Source organism: Podarcis tiliguerta, assembly GCF_965153285.1.
Source record: "Podarcis tiliguerta genome assembly, chromosome: 11".
Classification (NCBI taxonomy): domain Eukaryota; kingdom Metazoa; phylum Chordata; class Lepidosauria; order Squamata; family Lacertidae; genus Podarcis; species Podarcis tiliguerta.
The window spans coordinates 27979282-27999335 of NC_139544.1; the positions used below are offsets into that span (position 1 = coordinate 27979282).

Genomic DNA, 20054 nt, shown 5'->3' on the forward strand with positions numbered 1-20054 from the left:
CCTGCCATCCGGGCATTTAAACTTCCCCTGGGCATGGTGCCAAGGGCCACAATTGGTTGGTTAGTTGGTCCCATGTCCAGAGGAACACCCCCTAACTCCTGCTGCCATTGGCCCATTTGGCAGCAAGAATACAATCCGGCCTGCGATAGGTCGGTTTGGAAAGGAGTCCTGGGCCCCGCCTCAAATACTGCCCGCCTAAAAAGGGAGCGAACAGACTTAGCTGAAAAGTGGCATGTGGAAGAACAGAAGAGCTGAGAAGAGAACTTCTCAGTTGACTTGAGGAAAGTGTCATTATACTTCTTGCCTAAATGAGGTTGGCCTCTCAGGTTTTTCTGACTATAGCTGCCCATATATATGTCCATATGAGAGATAATGGCCCCTTCTTAGGTCTCATCCAGACTTCCTTTTGTGCTGTGCCTTCAAGGCATAGGTCTGCACTTTCCAGGTCTGAGTGGTTTTCTTTTTGTCCCACTGCTATTCCCAGAGAAAAACGCCACTTAACACTGAATTGGAACAAATGGCATTCTGGTTTTTCCTGGTTTGCCATTTGTTCTGATTCAGGGGTAAACAGCCGATTTCCCAGGGAAAGTGGTGGGACCATAAAACACAGGTCTGTACCTGGAAAGCGCAGCACAAAAGGAAATCTGGAAGAGCCCATACTCTGAGTCTCCTTTGTTATTCCTATGAGGCCATTCTCTGTTTTTCCTGCTTGTGTCCCTGAGGGAACTGATTATGACCAACTCACTCATCACTAGGAAGTTCTATATCCCATAGCATGGGAGCTACATTAACTATTTCCCAAGCAGGGGTCTGCATAGCTTGCAAACTGTGAGGTCTTGGAGCATCTTGTCTTCCACATAGGCAGAGGAACTGTGAGGCTATTTCTCATAATCAATATACACACATTTTCCCCTGACCATTGTTTTCAGTGAAGTGAAATTCTATTTGAGTGTTACTACAATGTACATATGGAAAACAGATTGTATGCCACAAATAATTAATCTAAAAAAAAAGCATTAACTCAAAAACATATCAACTGAACCATCAGATGTTTAGTTCAAATTTTGAAATGGGTCTCTTTGAAATATTTAATATTTTAAGAGTAGATAAGCTACATTATTGCATAAATATGTATGTTGAATACTGTGTGAAACATATGTGATGTAATATATCTGATATGTAATCTGACTCTCAAACACTATTCAGTGAATGCCCACATTTTGGGACCAGTGGGTACATTCTGAATTTTAAGGATGTCGTATGGGCACCAGTAATAAAATGGCTACCAGGGCAAGGAATAACACAAAATGGCTACCACATCTAAAAGATCGGGGGGGGGGGGGAGAAACAGGATCCCAAAATGAGCACAATTTATATCAATCTTGGCTTCTTTTTTAAAGGAATATTTGAATGAACAGCTGTCTTATGAGGAGTCTTCTGAAGAAAACAGGTCAAGCATTAGACCATTAAACATGACATTCAGAATCAAAGAACAGCATCCTGGTTTTGACCCTTTCCAGGTGCACTGCCTGTGTTGCACTAATGTGTTAGAAAAGGTTAGTGATTATTTTAAGCATTTTCACTTCCAGTTGAGAGAAAATATTGCATGAAGTAATTGCTACCAAGAAAAATGGAAATCCAGTCAGATGGTTTCTGACAGCTGTGATGTTGTGATAAAAATATACAGACAAACTCTAATAATTTCCACTACCCAAATACTATACTTTCCCCCTGTATATATTCCCCTTCTGCAACTTATCAGTAAGCTCCAAAAATAAAGAACTGTTGCTGTATGTCATGGACTGTTTGGACACAGAGGAATGGTGGGAGGAACCAGCTGGGGAACCACCAAGAGAAGAAGGCTCAGAGTCTGGGCAGCGGTGATGGTGATGAGTGGTCAGAGGAAGAAGAGGGAGAAGGGTAGGAATAGATTTCAGAAGCTGAAGAAGTAACAGGGCTTAATGAGCTGGGAGAGTCTGTGGCAGAGAGGAAGAGATGAGTCAGGCTGGGGAAGCGTAATGGGTGCCTCCCCCTCCTACTGTGACAAGCTCCCCCCCCCCCCCCCCGATCTTACAGAACCAGAAGAGGCATTGCTCAGGTATCTGATTATTATCTTTTCTGCTCTGCAGTATGGCAGCTTTTATCCCAATAGGTCAAGTGTCCTGGGGAACCAATAAGATCCCATCAAGCCATATAAAATAATAATAATAATAATAATAATAATAATAATAATAATAATAATAACAACTAGTGAGTTTCTTAGCTTTAATCTAAGCTTGTTGCTAAATGCAGACTGAGATGCAAAAGCTTGCCTGAGAGCTGTCATAACATGCTCTTTTGCATACTTGGGGCCTAGTTTGAAAGGGGTTTCATGCATAAACATACACTACCACATGTGGGTTGACCTTTTTGGATTAGGGTTACACTTGGCTCCTTTCAAATATCCTGTAATGGTATGGAATTTGCATTAAGAACATGGTTCTCTTTTCATATTACCTCAATCACATAGCCAACTTTAATTGGCTGAATGTGTTGTCATCACAGGTATTATATGACTTTGATTCTATGAGAGATTTTTGCAGTCAAACCTAACAATGCATGTTTATGCTAGCTAGTAAATGAAGGGTTTAAGGAACATAGAACTGTAAATTGCTAGAGAAGGCTTGGCTAGGTCATGCCCCCTTACCTTTGAGGAGGGAGACAGCAAGACTAGTTTCCTACTCCTCTCTTCCTCTCTCCTCTTTGAACCATGTAATGGACCAGATGTTTGAGGCTGAGGCTTCAAACCACATATTTGAGACTAGCTTCTGTATTTTGTAACCAAAAATACATTGCCTGTGTTGTTTCTGCTGTAGCGTTGAATAATGCATGAGTGAGAGCTCTGATTATTGTAAGTAAAGCATTTAAACTTACTTAAGGTTGTGGTCTATTAACTCTGAGAGAGGTGGAGCCAGGGAAGCACAATTGTGCTTAATACTGTAACATTTTATGATTTAACAACCCATATTTCCCGTGCTTTGCAAGCACTTCACATATTTCTGTTTAAGCATTACTGGAGGCTCTTTTGGCTAGAGAGTGAGTCAAGCCCCCCAGGCTTTTAAAATTCAGCCAGTCAGCCATTTTTCTTCTGCAGTTTCCCACAAACATGGGAATTCAGGTATTCCGCAGTTATTTCCCAACAGATTCACCAAAATTTCCCAAGGAAGAGGACCAGCTGTGAAATAATTCCACCACAGTATCAATGTAAAGGAAAAATGAGAAAAATCGGGGGGGGGGGGGAGGATTCAGATTTCCTAAAATCACCCTTTTGCTACAAAAATACTCATAGGTGAAATTCAACCATCAATCAATGCTTTCATATTGGAATTCAATTTTTTAAAATAATAACCACATTAATTAAAAGATTTCCACAGAGCTAATTAAGCTATTGGCTTCAGATAAATTCCTCTTAAGTTGGAAATTTGACTTTTTTTTATTCCATGTGGTCCTAACTAAGCAATAATAAAGAAAGGAATTGCTTGTTTTAGATAAGAGAGTAAAAATTAAACTAGGTCTTAATTTGTAAAGTAGATAATATTTTTATCATGTCTGTTACAGCTCCCTCCTCCGTTCATTAATACTGTAGTAGCACAAGACCTTCAAATGCTGACAACTCAGGGCAGAATTTCTCTGCTGTGTGACAGGACTGCAATGCTCTATTAATCTGCAAGTGACAAGCAATAGTTAAATTGGATTACAGAAACTTTTACTGTGCTATCTTCTTATCAGCCTGTGGACAACTATCAAAAAAATTAATTAGTTTTTGTTTTTATTCTATTTTATACTGGCAATCCAAAGATATATAAAATAGCCTAATATATCAATACTATAAAATACAAGCATAAAATAATTGAAATTGCAAAGAACTATATGGACCCACTTGACTTTAAGAAGCCCTATTGAGAGTGGGGAGGCAGGTAGTAAATAGCTGTAGGATGGTTTCAATGGTGATACTTCAACTATATCCCCATTCCCTAGTTAATTCATTTTGTATCCTCTTTAATGGTATGTAGACACCAGTTCAAAGCTCACCCAGACTTTTAAAAATGATTGCATCTCTGTAAAATGGCAATCTGCTTATGGGGTGCTCCCACTAGCAGAAGGCAGCGAGTTGATTTTTGCCAATTTTGTCTCCCTATGTAATAATAATAATAATAATAATATTTATACCCCTCCCATCTGGCTGAGTTTCCCCAGCCGCTCTGGGCAGCTCCCAATCGAGTGTTAAAAACAATACAGCATTAAATATTAAAAACTTCCCTAAGGCACTTGACCCTCTGCAAACCTGTTCTAGAGGGTTTGGGGACCCTCCAGAACTGTATGAAAGGTAATGTTGTGGGCTGCAAGGGGAATCTGAAAAAAATCACCTTTACTCTGTGTCACCATTGGGAGTCTTGGCTGGACAGAGCATCCTTCTGTGAATGAAACGAGACTGAAGCCTTAGTTTTTTATCTTGCTGCTGTTTTAAATTGTTTTTTCCCCCCTTGGTGTGGATGTTTATTGAACTGCATGGACCAATGATCTGATTCAGTGTGAGGCAGAATTCTGCCTTGCTTCCCCCTTTGTTTCCCAGGCTTTGGAATGCCCTGGCAAAAGCCCTGCAAGATCTCACAAGAGCCCCCAGAACCCATAAAGCAAGGCAGAGAGCTCTCAAACTCTCTGCCATTAAAGGCCTGCTCAGTGTGCCAGTTTCAGATGGTGAAGATACTCGTGTGGGGTGGTTCAAAGGGGACAGTTCAAGTATATGCATTTTTGGAATGTAACTCATGCACAAGATGTGATTGTACTCTATTTCATGCAATAACCTCATTCATCTAGCACATGGGTAGGGAAACTAAGGCCCTGGATCCACCCCAATCGCCTTCTAAATCCGGCCCGTGGATGGTCTGGGAATCAGCATGTTTTTACATGAGTAGAATGTGCGCTTTTATTTAAAAATGCATCTCTGGGTTATTTGTGGGGCATAGGAATTCATTCATCCCCTCCCCCAAAATATAGTCCAGCCCCCCACATGGTCTGAGGGACGGTGGACCGGCTCCTTCTGAAAGTTTGCTGACCCCTAGCTAGCAAAATCTGTTTTATGGAAAGAAGAGAAGTAGAGCAAAACAAAGATAACAGTACCACTGCATTGTTGAGAAAACAGGTGTAGTTGACCTATGTGAATCAATCCCAAGGGACTCTGTTATGGATTTCATTCATGGCTGAGGCTGTGTATGCACTTTGGCATTTGAAGTGCTGTAACTTATAGTTTCTCAGGGTTTCCCAAACATGGGTCTCCAGCTGTTTTTGGACTACAACTCCCATCATCCCTATCTAGCAGGACTAGTGGTCAGGGATGGTGGGAATTGTAGTCCAAAAACAGCCGGAGACCCAAGTTTGGGAAACCCTGATTTAACTGAATGGTTACATTTGTCAGCATGGAGAAAAGTGCTGCAACTGGGGGATAATCTTGTGTTGCTGCAAATCTAGTCCTCCTCCTCAAGTGTAGCCTTCACTGAAAGGGATGCTGTGTGCAGTGAAGTGTTTTTCCAGGTGCCTCTGCATTATATAAGCCTTTTCCCCAGTCATCTCTCCACCCAGTATGTCATAATTACATGCACTTTTATATATAATAATATAATTAAAGTTATGTAATCACAAGTTTTGCTTTGTATGTCATACTTTCTTGTGTATAGAAATTTAGGGCAGTTATCTGGTGACTGGGCTGTCTTACAAAACAGCAGATAAGTAAAATATCACACTAATTATGAAGCAGCATTCACTCCCAATTCCAGTTACGTGGAGAGTTTCTTGTAGATAAGGTTGTGCTGATGGTAAATAAATAAATAAATGTAAATTGCTACAATACATAAAAAGTTGACAATTATTTTGTTTTTGTAACTGATATCAGGATTTCAGAGAAAGTGGTTTGGCAAAATGCTGTTAACAGTTGGAAGAATAACTACTCAAAAATTGATTTATCTTTATATAAAGAATAGCTACATCCCCAAATGGATTTATAAATTAATTGCTGTCTTATTAGAATAAAACCCTTCTTCCCTGGGCATGATTGATGCTATCTGTCTAAGTCCTTGTTTCAGCCACCCCCCTCCTTAGTTAGTTTATCACAGCTGGAGCTTTAATTTACTGATCATATTAACTCTGATTAATAACTAACAATACCTTCTTCTTATATATCAACAGTCTACCATTACTGAGTGCAAATGGGATTGGTCAGATTTGCTGCCGAGTTATCTGGGACTAAATAAAACGACCTTCATGGCACTACTGGAGCACAGGTAACACTTTTTGGGGGAAAGATAAAAATTTCTCTTGAGTTCTGTAAGTTTTGTGTTCTCTGCAAAGCAACTTTGCAAATAACATTTAAACTGCTTGCCTAAAGATTTAATTTGAAGTTCTGCATGCATTGTGATGCTTTTCTGTCTTCCTGTTGCAAGTTCCTTGTGAACTTCTGAAAAGATGCTGCTGAGGGCCACAGGCCCTCTGTGATATTGTGCAATGTGTTGTGGGGGCTGAAGTTGGAAGGTGGGGGTGTCAAGAAATTGGATACCCACCCCTTCCACAAGTAAAGGTGTCTTCTGATCACAAAAGAGGCTCTCTCAGTACAAAACTAAAAAAACAAACAGTGGGAAAAATAAACATGGAAGGGTTCTAAAGGGTTATACAGGGGGCATTTACATCTATGTGCAAGGACCATTGAGGGACCCCCTTTTAGGGCATCAATCCACATTGCCCGACAAGCCAGTATCTTATGTGGCATAAGAAATTGCAGTCAGAAAAGTATATTAGGGAGACCAAAAAATGTATATTCATCGGTATCTTCAGTGTATAATATTATTTCCTGGTGTTGGTGTGCATGAATGAGCTTACATGAATGAATTGGCATGAAAGGAATGTAGTTTAAGTATGTCTATAAAGAGATTGTTTGTAATAAAACAATGTGATTGTTCCACTGTGGGCAGAACACTTAATTTACATTTAACATGTTAACACAAGCCGCCAAAATTATGTTGAGCGAAGGTGTGACAAATGCTGCAAGTTCTGTTTATGGTGATGAAGCAGATTTTTGTATTATATATATAGTATTGTAGAGAAGCAGGAGTTGTGTGAGGTATGTTCCTTACGAAGAAGTAGCTACAATTACTGTACATCCTGGCCCAACTAGTGCACTCACTAAGATGAGCTGTTTACGTGCATTTACGTGAAGGCTATGGTACATTGATCTCTGTTTGAGAGCTTAAGGCTGCAGAAAACAACCCATTTGCAAATGGTACTGAAATGAGTGCTGTATTTGTGCTACATTCTGCTGCGTTTCTGGAAATGGCTTTAATGTCGTGTGAAAGCTCAAACATAATGAAGTCAACAGGAAAACATTGGGAAAATGGAATAAACTGCTGTGTGAATCCAGCCTCAGACAGCATGAGGTTTATAACTAAAGCAAAACTTCTAAATTGAAATGTGAACTGCTATTGAAAACTTGAGCTTGGAAATCATAATTAATATGTGTAAAATGTGATCTGATTTTCAAACTGCAGTTTGTGTAGCATTTAGTAAAACTGTTGTCCCATATATTATACAGTATATTTACAATGGATGCTGTTGGAAAAAATGGTAATGTATCTTTCAGAAATCAGTAGTTTCAAAATTGCAAACTGTAGCCAGGTCACCTGTAGAACTTTAGAATGTAACTAATATGAAGTAAAATATTTTTCTTGTTTAGAGTTATCACAGAGGAAAACTGAATAAATCATGTATATTTTTTAGTGGATACACAGACAGCATCTGTTGTGAATGTTAGCCATATGGCAAGCTATTTATGGAGGAAATGTTTACATTTACAATGTTTATTGTGTTGTTGATTATCCATATATTCAGAAAATGCTGTTCTAAAACCTTGTTCCATCAACAGGCTTAAAATCTATTTTATTATCATGAATTTGAGCAGTATATGAGCAGGTTTAATTGAGCATGCAAAAGTACCTTTTTATGGCATCTGATGTGTTAGCATAGCATGATGAAGTGACTTTCGATGAGTCTTATCTGTTTGTAGAAAAAAAAGAGGTGCCACATAGCCCACCCCACCCGCCTTATAAAGTAATAGGGTGGTTAAGGAATATACTAATAAGAGGCTTACTTGTCATAATCAACAAATTCACATTAGGGATGGGGACAAATTCAGAACTGTGGGATCTGATAATATTGAACTTTTCCAGTATCAACATTCTCAACTGAATAACAAGCCAACTCCAGACCCTTCCAGATTTGAGCAAATTGGCGGAACAGTTAAGCTAAGGTTTTCTAAAACAAACAAACAGACAGACAGAAACATGCACTTTGGATTAAAATAACCAAACTTACCATGGGCATGCAGTAATAAAGTTTAACATTATCTGAGGTGGATCCACCCTTAAATCCACTCCTGTTTTGAAATAAACAGGTTTAAAATTTTATACTGTTTGTTTATAAATGAATAAGAACACAAGACGAGCCTGCTGGATGGCCCATCTAGTCCAGCATTCTGTTCCAGCAGATGCCTGTAGGAAGCCTGCAAGCAGAATGTAAGCACAGTGCACTCTGCCCACTTGTGATTCCCAGCAGACCATTTTTATTTTCATTGAAGTGCTTGGCCCATAAAAATCCTGTTGGTGCCCCTTCTTGAACACCCAGTGCTTGTTGATGGTGTTTTTCCTTACTTCTGATCGCATCTTCACATTTCTGAATCATTCTGTCTACTTCAGGTCCATCCACTGCTTCAGAGCAGAAAAGTTATCTGTCAGCCTCATTGCACCTCCATATCATTTCACTGGGGTATTTACTGGTTACTGGACCTGATACTGTGCCATGACAGAGAATGGGCACTTCATTTAGCATGTCAGAAACTATACAAAGCTGAATTCTTCCTATAATACCCACTCGAATGTTTGTGCACCAAGGCCCCTGAATGTAACTCAGGACTCTTCCAGACGACTTATTATTCATCTTGATTTGCTTGCACAAAACTTACACTGAGGTTAGAATATATCTGGTTTTTATTGAACATGAATTCTTATTTGTTTATAGGACCATTATAGGCAATGATTTTTTTCTAAAAAAAATGTTTAGGGTACTCTCACTTTGACTCAAGAAAATCACCATTTTATACTTCAAATCGAGCAAAATAAATACAGTAAATGGACAAAAGTACAAATATTCACAAAATCTTTAGGGGTATGCATACCCCTGCCCCCCCCCGAAAAAAAGTACTGGTTATAGGACAATAAACATTCATCCTGATTTCCTTGTGGGGTGTTTACATGTCTTCCCATTAGGCTTTCATTCATCTCAGACTTCTCAGAACATTTCTCCATTACTTTCCAAACTTCTAAAAGTAAAATGAGTGTTTGCCATCACTAAATCATATGACAATATTTTATCAAAATATGTAATATAAAACTAATACTTTCTTAAAGATCTCTTCTGGTCTAAGCCCTTGTTTTTCTGCACTGACCCATCTGAGCTTTAGGAAGCACAGTGTAGTCCTCTGCGAATTGATGGAAATTGTTCATTCCCAAGATCCTGTTGGTCATGCTCCAGGATGTCCAGTACTACCCTAAATTAGGGGGGAAAGTTCATGTATAAGCTTGGGTTTACTTTTCTGTGATAAAACTGATTATGAAGCCATTATTAGATTTTACCAGTAAAGCATATTTCTTATCAGAAACATACTAATTCTAAAGACTAGAGATCCAGCCTTACAACAGACCATTTACATAGCACATTAAAAATAAAGAAGTTCTCTCACTGGTACCGTAACTCAGAAAACTAAGTGTAGCTTAGCTAATGCCATTTGTAGACTTTTGTCTTCTGATGTTTGAGAAGCAAGTTTTGTTTTGTTGCTGATGCAGAACTCCACATCTTTGGCTCATTACTTCATTATGTGTTTTTATTGAGGGAAATACGGTAGTTCTGTTCCTTAACAGAAAGACAAATCTCTTTTGCAATTCTTTACTCATACCTGGGAATAAGTTCCATTGAACTCAGTGAAGCTTACTTCTTGAGCTGCTTGGGAAAACAAAGGGATATAAATGTAATAGTAAATAAATGCATTCAATATAATCTGCTCCTTTTCTCATATAATTTGACCTACATTTAGGGATCATACATCATGATATTATGGAGTTACATAAAATAACATAACATATGACAGTTGCCACATGTGAACATATATACATGTTCCATAAGTGGTCATCATATGCATTGTTGGTATGATGACATTATGGGTACACAAAGTGGATCACAAAAATCAGTCTACTTCCTGTACCCTTACAACCTATTTCTCCAAACCAATATTTGGAGATGGGCCCATAAAGTATGTCACAAATTGTGAGGGGTATGGCTAGAAAAGTTGTTAGATATGTGGGATGGGGTATTGGTTAAAGCATGGAAAACATGACAAAGATGTGAGAAGGGTTTTTTGGTTGTTGTTTTTAAAAAACACCTATAAAAGTGTAATATATTTTATGATGTTCCCATTAATTCTGCTTAGACTGACTTACACATCACACAATGCCAGTCTTTGGCTCAGTGCAAATGTGCAGGCTCCCAGATAGGAGCTTGCAGGTGCCACCTTCTTCTTCAGCCTTCTTTACTGCTGTACTGCACCAGTGTAAGCTGATGTTTGCCTTGGCATGCCTCCTGAACATGGGACTATCCAGACTAACCATGAGCTGCAACCAAGGTTTGTTCTTTGTTACAGCTTGTGGTTCATAAGGAGAGAGCTTAACCATGAGTCCTGGTTTGGATTAAACACTAAGTCAAACCTGGGATTAGTGTGGTGTGGCAGCAGAAAGAACTGGGGGGAAACAAATGGGCTACAAGCTTGTTTCTGGGAGCCAAGATTTGGTTTGGTGTGACTGCAAAGCAGGTCTTGGAATTAAATATTCCTGAAAATACTCACATGGCCCATTTGTCTAGATAGCATTAGCAAACTATTGTTTTCGGTGGGCAAAGCCCCTTGTTGTAAGACCTGCACAATATAGTAACAAAGAAGCAGAGTATTGTCATTCCAAAAGTTTGCAATATGAAATATGTCACTGAGGAAAGGGTTTTTTTATTAGTCTTTAGATTGACAGGTTATGACAAAACTGTATTCATGTTGCTTGAATACATCTTTTGTCTAGTTTTACATCCTTTTTTACTTGTCTAGAAAATGACATATTGAGGTTTTCATTTGCTTTAACCAGGTGTGGTTTTCTGTATAGGAGATATCTTGGTAGGACTGCAGTTGAAAGCGAATGAACCAGTGAAGCTTGGAAAGGCCATGGCCCTTCTTCAGATGGTAGCGATAAGTTGAAAGACTCATTAATCAACAGCAGAGTCACAGGTGTGGTAGCTTTCCTACAAACTGCCAGCAGACTGTGAAAGTCATATCCAACACACAGTACTGTCAAAGTGGACTTACAAACACTCTTATTAAGCCTTTATCTCCTCTCATTTTTAGTTAGAAAAATGCTATAGTTTAAGGAGGGAAAATTGCAGTTCTTTTTTTATTTGTTTGAGGCTATTTTCATTTCTGTAGGTTACAGTAAATGAATAACTGCATCATTTTACACAGATTTAATGGCTCTTGATATATATTTAGGAATTGGTTTATTTAGTTCTCAAAAGAATACCATACATATTTTTTTTAAAAAATAACAAGCTTAATTTGTAACGTTACTGAACTTTAATATTGGCAGGAAATAGGTGGACAATTGCTGTAGGAACGAGGTTATAGAAGATGTATGTGCATGGAGCCCAGTGTGAAGCATGAGTTCTACCCAGTACATATGAGCTATAACCCTTAGATTTAGAGACTATATAAGAAGCAGCCTCCTTGTGAAGAAGCTGATCCTGCAAAAAATGGAAGACCTGAATGGGATTAGATATAGATTAGATATAGGTCTTGTGACCTCTTGACCTTTGCAGACAATGAGAAAGTTACCTATAGATATAAAATACTATTTTAATAGTATTATTCGAAATTGATGAACTTAATGAAGTTAGGCCCATTAATTTCAGTGGGTCTCTCCTAACAGTTGAATGCCACTCATAGAATCTGGATACATAGTCTTCCATGATTTCTTTGAGGACTGAGAGGGTATGAAAAAATAGATTAAGTGAAGCAGCTGATAGAGAATCTCTGAAAATCTTCCTCCTTTTCTTCTTTCACTCTACTCTTTTTAAGTTTTCGTTAATTTAGTTACTTGCGTCTTATCTGATTTGAATATCCTGAGGCTCAGGGAGGGTAGAAATACAATTCAAGGAAGCTTGAAGTTTTATGACAAGGTTGGATGGGTTGGAGAAAGGAAAGGTTGAATTTATTGTAGAGCAAATGTTTGCAAATATAAGGTTTTTTGGGGGGGGGTATTTTTATATTTCAAATAAAATACTATAAAAAACCAACAGTGCAGTCAGTGACCATTTTAGGCACGTCCAACTGACTTGCAATTGACGTGTGGGATCTTTTGAACCCCTGTGTGAAATGATCACCACCTGTATTTGGATTTTGCTAAGTAAACTTCTGTGATAGGCATTCTGGTGTAGCATAACGATTTCTACAGCAACTTTTAAGGATGGGGTATAATAAACTTGTTCAGATGCTGTACACCGTGGGAAAGAAGAATATAATGATCTGCACTTCTACACCTCACTGGAAGGAAGGTACAGTTTTGCTAAGGCATCAGAAAATGCGGAATTAAGAACATAAGAGCCCCGCAGGATTAGACTAAATGCACATGAACTTACAGGGTTTCTTGATACTTACTGTTTTTAATGATGTATTTACTCCTGCCCTAGGACCATTTGGTGAAAGGTGGATTATAAATACTATAAATAAATAAAATAGCCCATCATCCTTTTTCACAGTGGTCAACCAGGGCATGAGTGCACTAAACATCTTTTGTTTTGTTTTTTGCCTACTTCCTCTGATACTGGACATAGCATACAACAATCATGACTAGTAGCCATTGATAGTCTTATGATGATTTGTTGAAGCCCCTTTTAAAGCAGACTAGGTTGCTGGCCATCACCACCTCTTGTGGTAGGGAAATCTATAGTTTAAGTGTGTTTGTGTGTGTGTGAAGAAGTACACCTTATTGTCTGTCCTGAAGCAGCCTCTTCATTGTACAACAGGAAAATTCCATTTGCAGAACATTAATTTCCATGGCCCATCTTAGATCAGAGCCATTGTCATCAGTGTAGAAAAGAATGAAATGGCCATTTTCTTGCCTCTGTTTTGGATAGCTCTTTCTGTTGTTGTTTAAATTCATAACAGACACCCTTTTAAGAAATGACACACTAAAATAATATGGGAATTATCTTATTAATTGTATTACTAAATAACCTTACAGCCATTTATATACAACCAAACCTTTTCCAATGAAGTGTTAATGAAATTAACAATAAAAGGGTATAATAACTTTTGAAATAATTATATGGGTAATTTAACAATACATTTGCTTAAAAATGGAAAGCATTTATATAATATAAAGCAAAATCTCTGTAAATGCTATGTTGAATCAAAGACATTCTTATTGTTTCTCAAATACAAAGAAATCTTTTTTAAAAAATGTAGAATAGTGGTATCTCTTAAAAGATAAATTTTATTTTTTATTACTTCCACTTTTAAATAGCTAGCTTAATATTATTCCACATGTGGTTTTATTTTCTTTCTCCCTGCTCCCAATGAAAATAGCATTTCGGCTGAAATCCTGTCCACATTTCCCTGGCATTAAGCTCCACTGAAAACAATGAAACTTACTTCTGAGTACATATGTATGGGATTGCACTGTTCATATATTTACCTCAACTTTTTTTTTTAAGCATAGGCAGAGCTTTTTTTCAGCCAGAACTCACCAGAATTCAGTTTTGGCACCTATCAGCTGGGCACCATTGCTATTATAAGAAACCAAGGGAGGCGTTCACAGTGCGTTCTAGCACCTCTTTTTCTGGAAAAATAGCACTGAACATAGGTATTCTCTTCAAAATTATTGTAGATACCTTGTGCTTGTGTAAAACATTTAATGAATTACTTTAGAATTTCAGCTTACATTCACTTGCTTTTACATTTTTAAATGTAAAATATTATTATTATTAAAAGCAGGGCTTTTCTTCAGTTGGAACTAACTGGAACTCAGTTCCGGCATCTCTCAGGTGGGCTCCATTGCCATTATAAGTTAACAAGGAGGTGTTCATGGTGAGTTCCGGCACCTCTTTTTCTAGGAAAATATTTACTGATTACAAGTAACTAGGAATGGAACTCTCAGCAGGGAAGCATTCTGAAAGAACAGATATGGGCTTGTATTTTATTTGCAAACAATTATTCAACAATTTTCAATTACGTAGTTTCTAAATATGAGATTCTGAAGCTGTCCTGAGCCAAATCAATAAGAAATGTGCTCTGTATTTGTAAGATGAACGGACTTGCGTGATGCCTACCCCATTCATAATAACTCTTATGCATCACACTTCCATGCTTTCGGAGTTCTTAGTTTGGCTTCTTTATTGCATTGTTTAGAGATGACATCTCAGGGATTTCCTAGGACGTCGGCAGTTGCACATCACCTACCCACAAGAGAATTAAATGACCTGCCAGATCCCTAGAAACAGAATAGTTCTTATTTATTGGGACATTTCTGAACAACTCAAGAGCATACAAAACTTGGCAGAAAAGTAGCCTGAGAGTACAAGGTGATAAAAGAAAGTAGAACAATAGGTAGAGAGGATTCTTGCATTGAAAGGTCTTGAATTACCCTCGCAAAGGTAACAAAGTTAAGCGGTCCCCAGGCCACGGTTGGTTTAGTAAGCCAATATACATTTGGGATGATTTGCTAGAGTTTGGCATTGTTGGCAACCAGTAGCTAAAATACACTTGGCAAATGTACACACAGTTTTAACATGGATTTTTTAAAACTTTAACAACTTAATACGTTATATTCCTAATTCCCAGTGATACGCTATTTTACATTTATAAGTGCCTGCCAGTGAAAAATTCTCTCTTCATAATTGCCCTATCAGTAGATCAGAAAGCAGAGTTCCATCAATATGGTTTAAAAAAGTATTTTATTTAGTGTTATTTTTATAATATATGTTATCAAACATACTACCTACAGACAAATATTAAATGCATCAAAATGTGTAAAATATTAAACTCATGGGAAATGAATCCATAGATATCAATCCAGTAAGTTACAATCTTTACCAATCTTGGAAGCTAATAATTATTACATTTTGAATATAATGTTATTTTAATTTACTTCAGATTTTATCCCCTCTATGTCTCATTCCATTCTGAAAGCAGTACAAGGCAAACAGAAAAGACAACAAAGGACACATCTGCCAGGTTCCCATGCCCAACACCAGACTTTATTCATGATGCTCACCAAAACCCTTCTCTTTGGGGTTTTATACATTAACTTTATCCATTTTGTAAAATTCAGGCCTAGTCCAAACTTTTCCATTCACTTTACAAAGGAAGTCCATTTAGTTTGAATGTATGCGTTTCCTGCATTAATAAAATATAATGCAGTTGGTGTTCCCCTGATCTTATTGTTTTATTTATTGCTTGGATAATGTCCAACAATCTTCTCTATTTAATAAATCCCATCTGATCCATACCAATATGTCTAGGTAATATTTAATTCAATCTCTCTAGAAAAATTTCTACCAGCATCTTACAATTTTGGTTCAATAGTGAAATAGGTTTATATGACTACCTTCCAGGGTTGTTTGCCTTCTCCTGTATTACTACAATTTTTGCTTTGGCACATGTGTTTTTAAAAACCCTAGTTTTCCCTCATACATTATTGATGTTCAGGTATGTTTATTTTTTAGAACTCTGTTTTTAAACCATCTTAATTCTGGCATGTTTTGCTTTATAAATATCTGAATTTCATGCAAATGCTATTGTGGTATTATAGGGGATTTCAGTAACTCTTTTTTTGTGTTGGGTAACCCATGGGAAATACACTTTGCTTAGAAATGTCTCCATTTCTATGAGACTTATATCAACTGAAATAATATGAAGAACTGTGCTGATATGCTAATAGGGTACATGGCACCTTACAGAGTTATGTGGTAGAAAGAGGCATGTAGGGGCACTGTTAAAGTGGTAGAAAGGCTTCAGGAACGGGACCATTATACAAATTTGCACAAAATTTCAGATGCTGAATTACATGTATAAATTTAGGCTGACTTTCTGGTGGAAAGCGTACAAAAGATCTCATGCTCTGACCCCCTGGGACCACCCCCTAACAACACTGCTGTGGACATATCTTCAATCCAAAGAAACTTACAGTGTAAAATAGTTAAGGGGTGGAAGGAAAAGGAAAAAGAAAAGTATGTTTCACTTACATTACAGTTTGGAATGAGAGTTAAGAAATGCAGACCCTCCAAATGTCCCTATTTTTCAGGGACAGTCCTGGACTTAAAGAAGTCGTCCCAGTTTCTGATTTGGTCTTGGAATGTCCCGCTTTGCCTTAGGACGTCCCTATTTTCACCGGAGAAATGTTGGAGGGTATAGTTATGCAATCCCTGAGCCAAGGAAATAAGTAACTATACAACCTTTAGAAAACATCTAAAGGCAGCCATGTATAGGGAAGGTTTTTAATGTTTAATGTTTTATTATGTTTTTATATATGTTGGAAGCCACCTAGAGTGGCTGGGGCAGCCTAGTCAGATGTGTGGGGTATTATTATTATTATTATTATTATTATTATTGAATAGGTTGTCCCTATTTTCATCAGAGAAATGTTGGAGGGTATTGAAATAAAGGTGGGTTTGAGGTGGCACTGTGGGTTAAACCACAGAGCCTAGGACTTGCCGATCAGAAGGTCGGCGGTTCGAATCTCTGCGACGGGGTGAGCTCCCGTTGCTCGGTCCCTGCTCCTGCCAACCTAGCAGTTCGAAAGCATGAAGTGCAAGTAGATGAATAGGTACCGCTTCGGTGAGAAGGTAAACGGCATTTCCGTGCACTGCTCTGGTTCGTCAGGAGCGGCTTAGTCATCCTGGCCCCATGACCCAGAAGCTGTACACTGGCTCCCTCGGCCAATAAAGCAAGATGAGCGCCGCAACCCCAGAGTCCTTTAACCGTTTAGTGTTTTTAGACTGTGAATGAATTACTGACTGACATTTTGGAAAACAGAGCTAGCCAATGAGACAAAGACTATAATGAAACATGTATAAATAACTATTGATGTTTTTAAAAGACTTTTCTGCTGCTGTTCCTGGGAAGAGAAGTTTTTACTGCCTCTATAGAAAACAATCCAGGTATACAGGGTTTTAGTGTAGCTGTGACTGCATAGCAGATGATCTCTCTTACTCATGTCATTACATGCAAGAATGTGATTGTCTTCTAAACTTTAATTTAAAAAAAAAAAAACTCTGTTAATACCAATGCAGATAGTCAATCATTATTAAAGCCATGTTGTAAGGGGCAGGATTGTGGCTGAGAGATTGTGAGTTACATCAGCCCTGCAAAGTAGCTCAGGGTTGTTATACCATTTGCTGAAGGGAGAGGAGGTAATGTTTGATGTTTTATTGTGCTTTTATTTTTGTTGAAAGCCTCCCAGAGTGGCTGGGGCAACCCAGTTAGATAGGTGGGGTACAAATAATAAAATAATTGTTGTTGTGTGTGATAATCCTGAACTGTGATTCAGGGTCATTAACCTGGTGGGATTGTTGTTGTAAAGTGAAATGCAGTGGAGAGGGGATTGTGAAGTTTTAGCAGCTCTAAATGACTATTTGTCATGATTGCAGTATACTACCTCTAGGATTAGACAGAACATGTTTCTGAATACCAGTTGGGCAAGGGGTCAGGAAGTTAGCTGCACTTCTTCAAACAGCTTGTCCACATCCTCAAGCCTCAAAGATTAAAACTGATACAGTACAGATGGAACTAACTGTGTTCTGGATGCCTCCAATGGAATTGCTCCAATAGGACTTAGTGAGGAATGCAAACCAGGAAAGAGTCTTCATAGCACTTTGACCTCCTTTATGCTTGGCTGAGATTCAACCCCAGCACTTCTGAACAATATATCCAGAAAGTGTTCTGGGTAGTCATTAGAAATGCTGGGAGGGTTTGGTTGTCCATGTGAAAACTTCACCTTCTTCAATGTGACATACAGTAATCTGTTCTAGCAGTGGGGGCAGGTTGTTTGTGTTGTCCAGAAAGGCCTAGGAAAAGTCTGCATGAATGCTTAGTGCATTGAAAAAGTACCTGTAGATCTATTCACATGTGCAATGTTGTGGTTCCAGGAGCTGGGCAAGATAACTACCGTATTTTTCACCTTATAGGAAGCACTTTTTCCCCTCCAAAAATGAAGGGGAAATGTGTGTGCGTCCTATGGGGCGAATGCAGGCTTTCGTTGAAGCCTGGAGAGCGAGGGCTAGCGGAGAGCTTGCCTGCACCCAGAAGCTTGGGGCATGCTGAGCTCCGCACGCCCCAAGCTTCGGGATTAGCGCAGCGCTCCGCTAGCCGTGGGAGAGCCGCGTGACTCTCCCACGGCTAGCGGAGACCTTGCCGACACCCAGAAGCTTGGGGCGCTCTGAGCTCAGCACGCCCCAAGCTTCGGGCTTAGCGCATTATTTCCCCCCCCCTTTATTTCCCCCCCCAAAAAAACTAGGTGCGTCCTATGGGCCAGTGCATCCTATGGGGCGAAAAATACGGTATTCTGCTTTGTTTTTCTATGAAAATCTATAACTACTTACCGGCACTGTTATTGTGTGTTATTAGTTATTTTCTAGCTATGGCATCTTATAGTTCAATAGCTTCTGGTGTTTTATATTATACTAGTTTTCATCCTAGCTGCCATTGGGAAATCTCTTTATCCCCCCCACTCCAAAGTTAAATTGTGTGAAGAGAGAACTTTCACACACCTGAATTCTATTCTATGTTTGGTGTCCTGTGCTCTCTCTTGGAATGCTGATCACTCTTTTGAGGCAGACTTCATGTTTTGAGATGTGTGATGGATGTAATGGTGTCTCCTTTTCAGGCTTTTCTAGCAATTAGAGTGCCTTAGACTAGATATATACAAAAATGTTAGCTGTTTTTCTAAGGAAGTATTTTAACAACTTTGATACCTCTGTCCATAAACTAAGCCCAAACTTTATAAATATCTGACAGTGTGGAATATAATCAACCAGGTGTCTTTCCAGATTATCTGATAATAAACTATTACATTTAGTTTGGAAAATTAACCTATAATCAATTAACCATATTCTATATGCACAGAATTATACAGAAACCTTGTCTTGAACATTTTACTTTTTAAGTCTGCCATCTTGAGTGGGTGGTATTTTTATTCCTGAATCACTTGAGTGCTTTCATAAATATCTCTCCTTGTTTTTCCACTGATGATTGTTAGTATGTGATTTCTGTGAAGTTCTGCTACTAAAATAGTTCTTGTTTACCTGACATTGCAATAACGTAGTTGTTGAACATTTGTTCCAGGATGTCTATGTTACAGTAAAGAAAGAGAATATCAAATACTGATCATTAGAGTCAAAATGATAGAATTGTGCCATTCCATAGAGAATTGCTTCAAAATCTTTTTGGATTTATCTAATGTAAATAAATGCAATAAATTGAAGAAACTATTTGGAAACATCAGTGATACTACATTGTCTATTATTCATTGTTTCTCAGTTTGGTCGTCATATAGTCTCTTGGTTGATACAATAGCTGGGTGAAATTGTTTCTTTTATCTCTGTTTTTCTTAAATGACTGTAGAAAAATAACAAATGTTTGATACCATTTTTTATTTTGCACATCAGCATTTACCAATATTATTTACAATTTTGTAATACAGAAACTCATAGTTCAGCTAACATTAATTAGCCGCACAAATAAATGTAAGGGAAGATATGATGTTTGTTAACTACTCTAAGTTTCAAGCTTTTTTTTATTTCTGTGCATTCAGAATCTATCAACAAAAATGCGCTGCTAGTTTACCCGTAATACATTTGTGAAGCACTCAAGTAATCATCTAATTTTGAAA

The 20054-nt window shown here is 38.1% G+C and overlaps 1 protein-coding gene across 4 annotated transcripts in view; it reads left to right on the plus strand.

The window, feature by feature from the left end:
• Positions 1-20054, plus strand: part of KIAA0825 — a 179876-nt gene that overhangs the window by 81740 nt on the left and 78082 nt on the right. For all 4 annotated transcript variants that reach the window (XM_083403670.1, XM_083403669.1, XM_083403672.1 and 1 more), the window contains 2 exons: positions 1401-1556; positions 6223-6317. In XM_083403670.1, coding sequence (XP_083259796.1) covers positions 1401-1556; positions 6223-6317 — 251 coding nt within the window. The remainder of the gene's footprint in view (positions 1-1400; positions 1557-6222; positions 6318-20054) is intronic.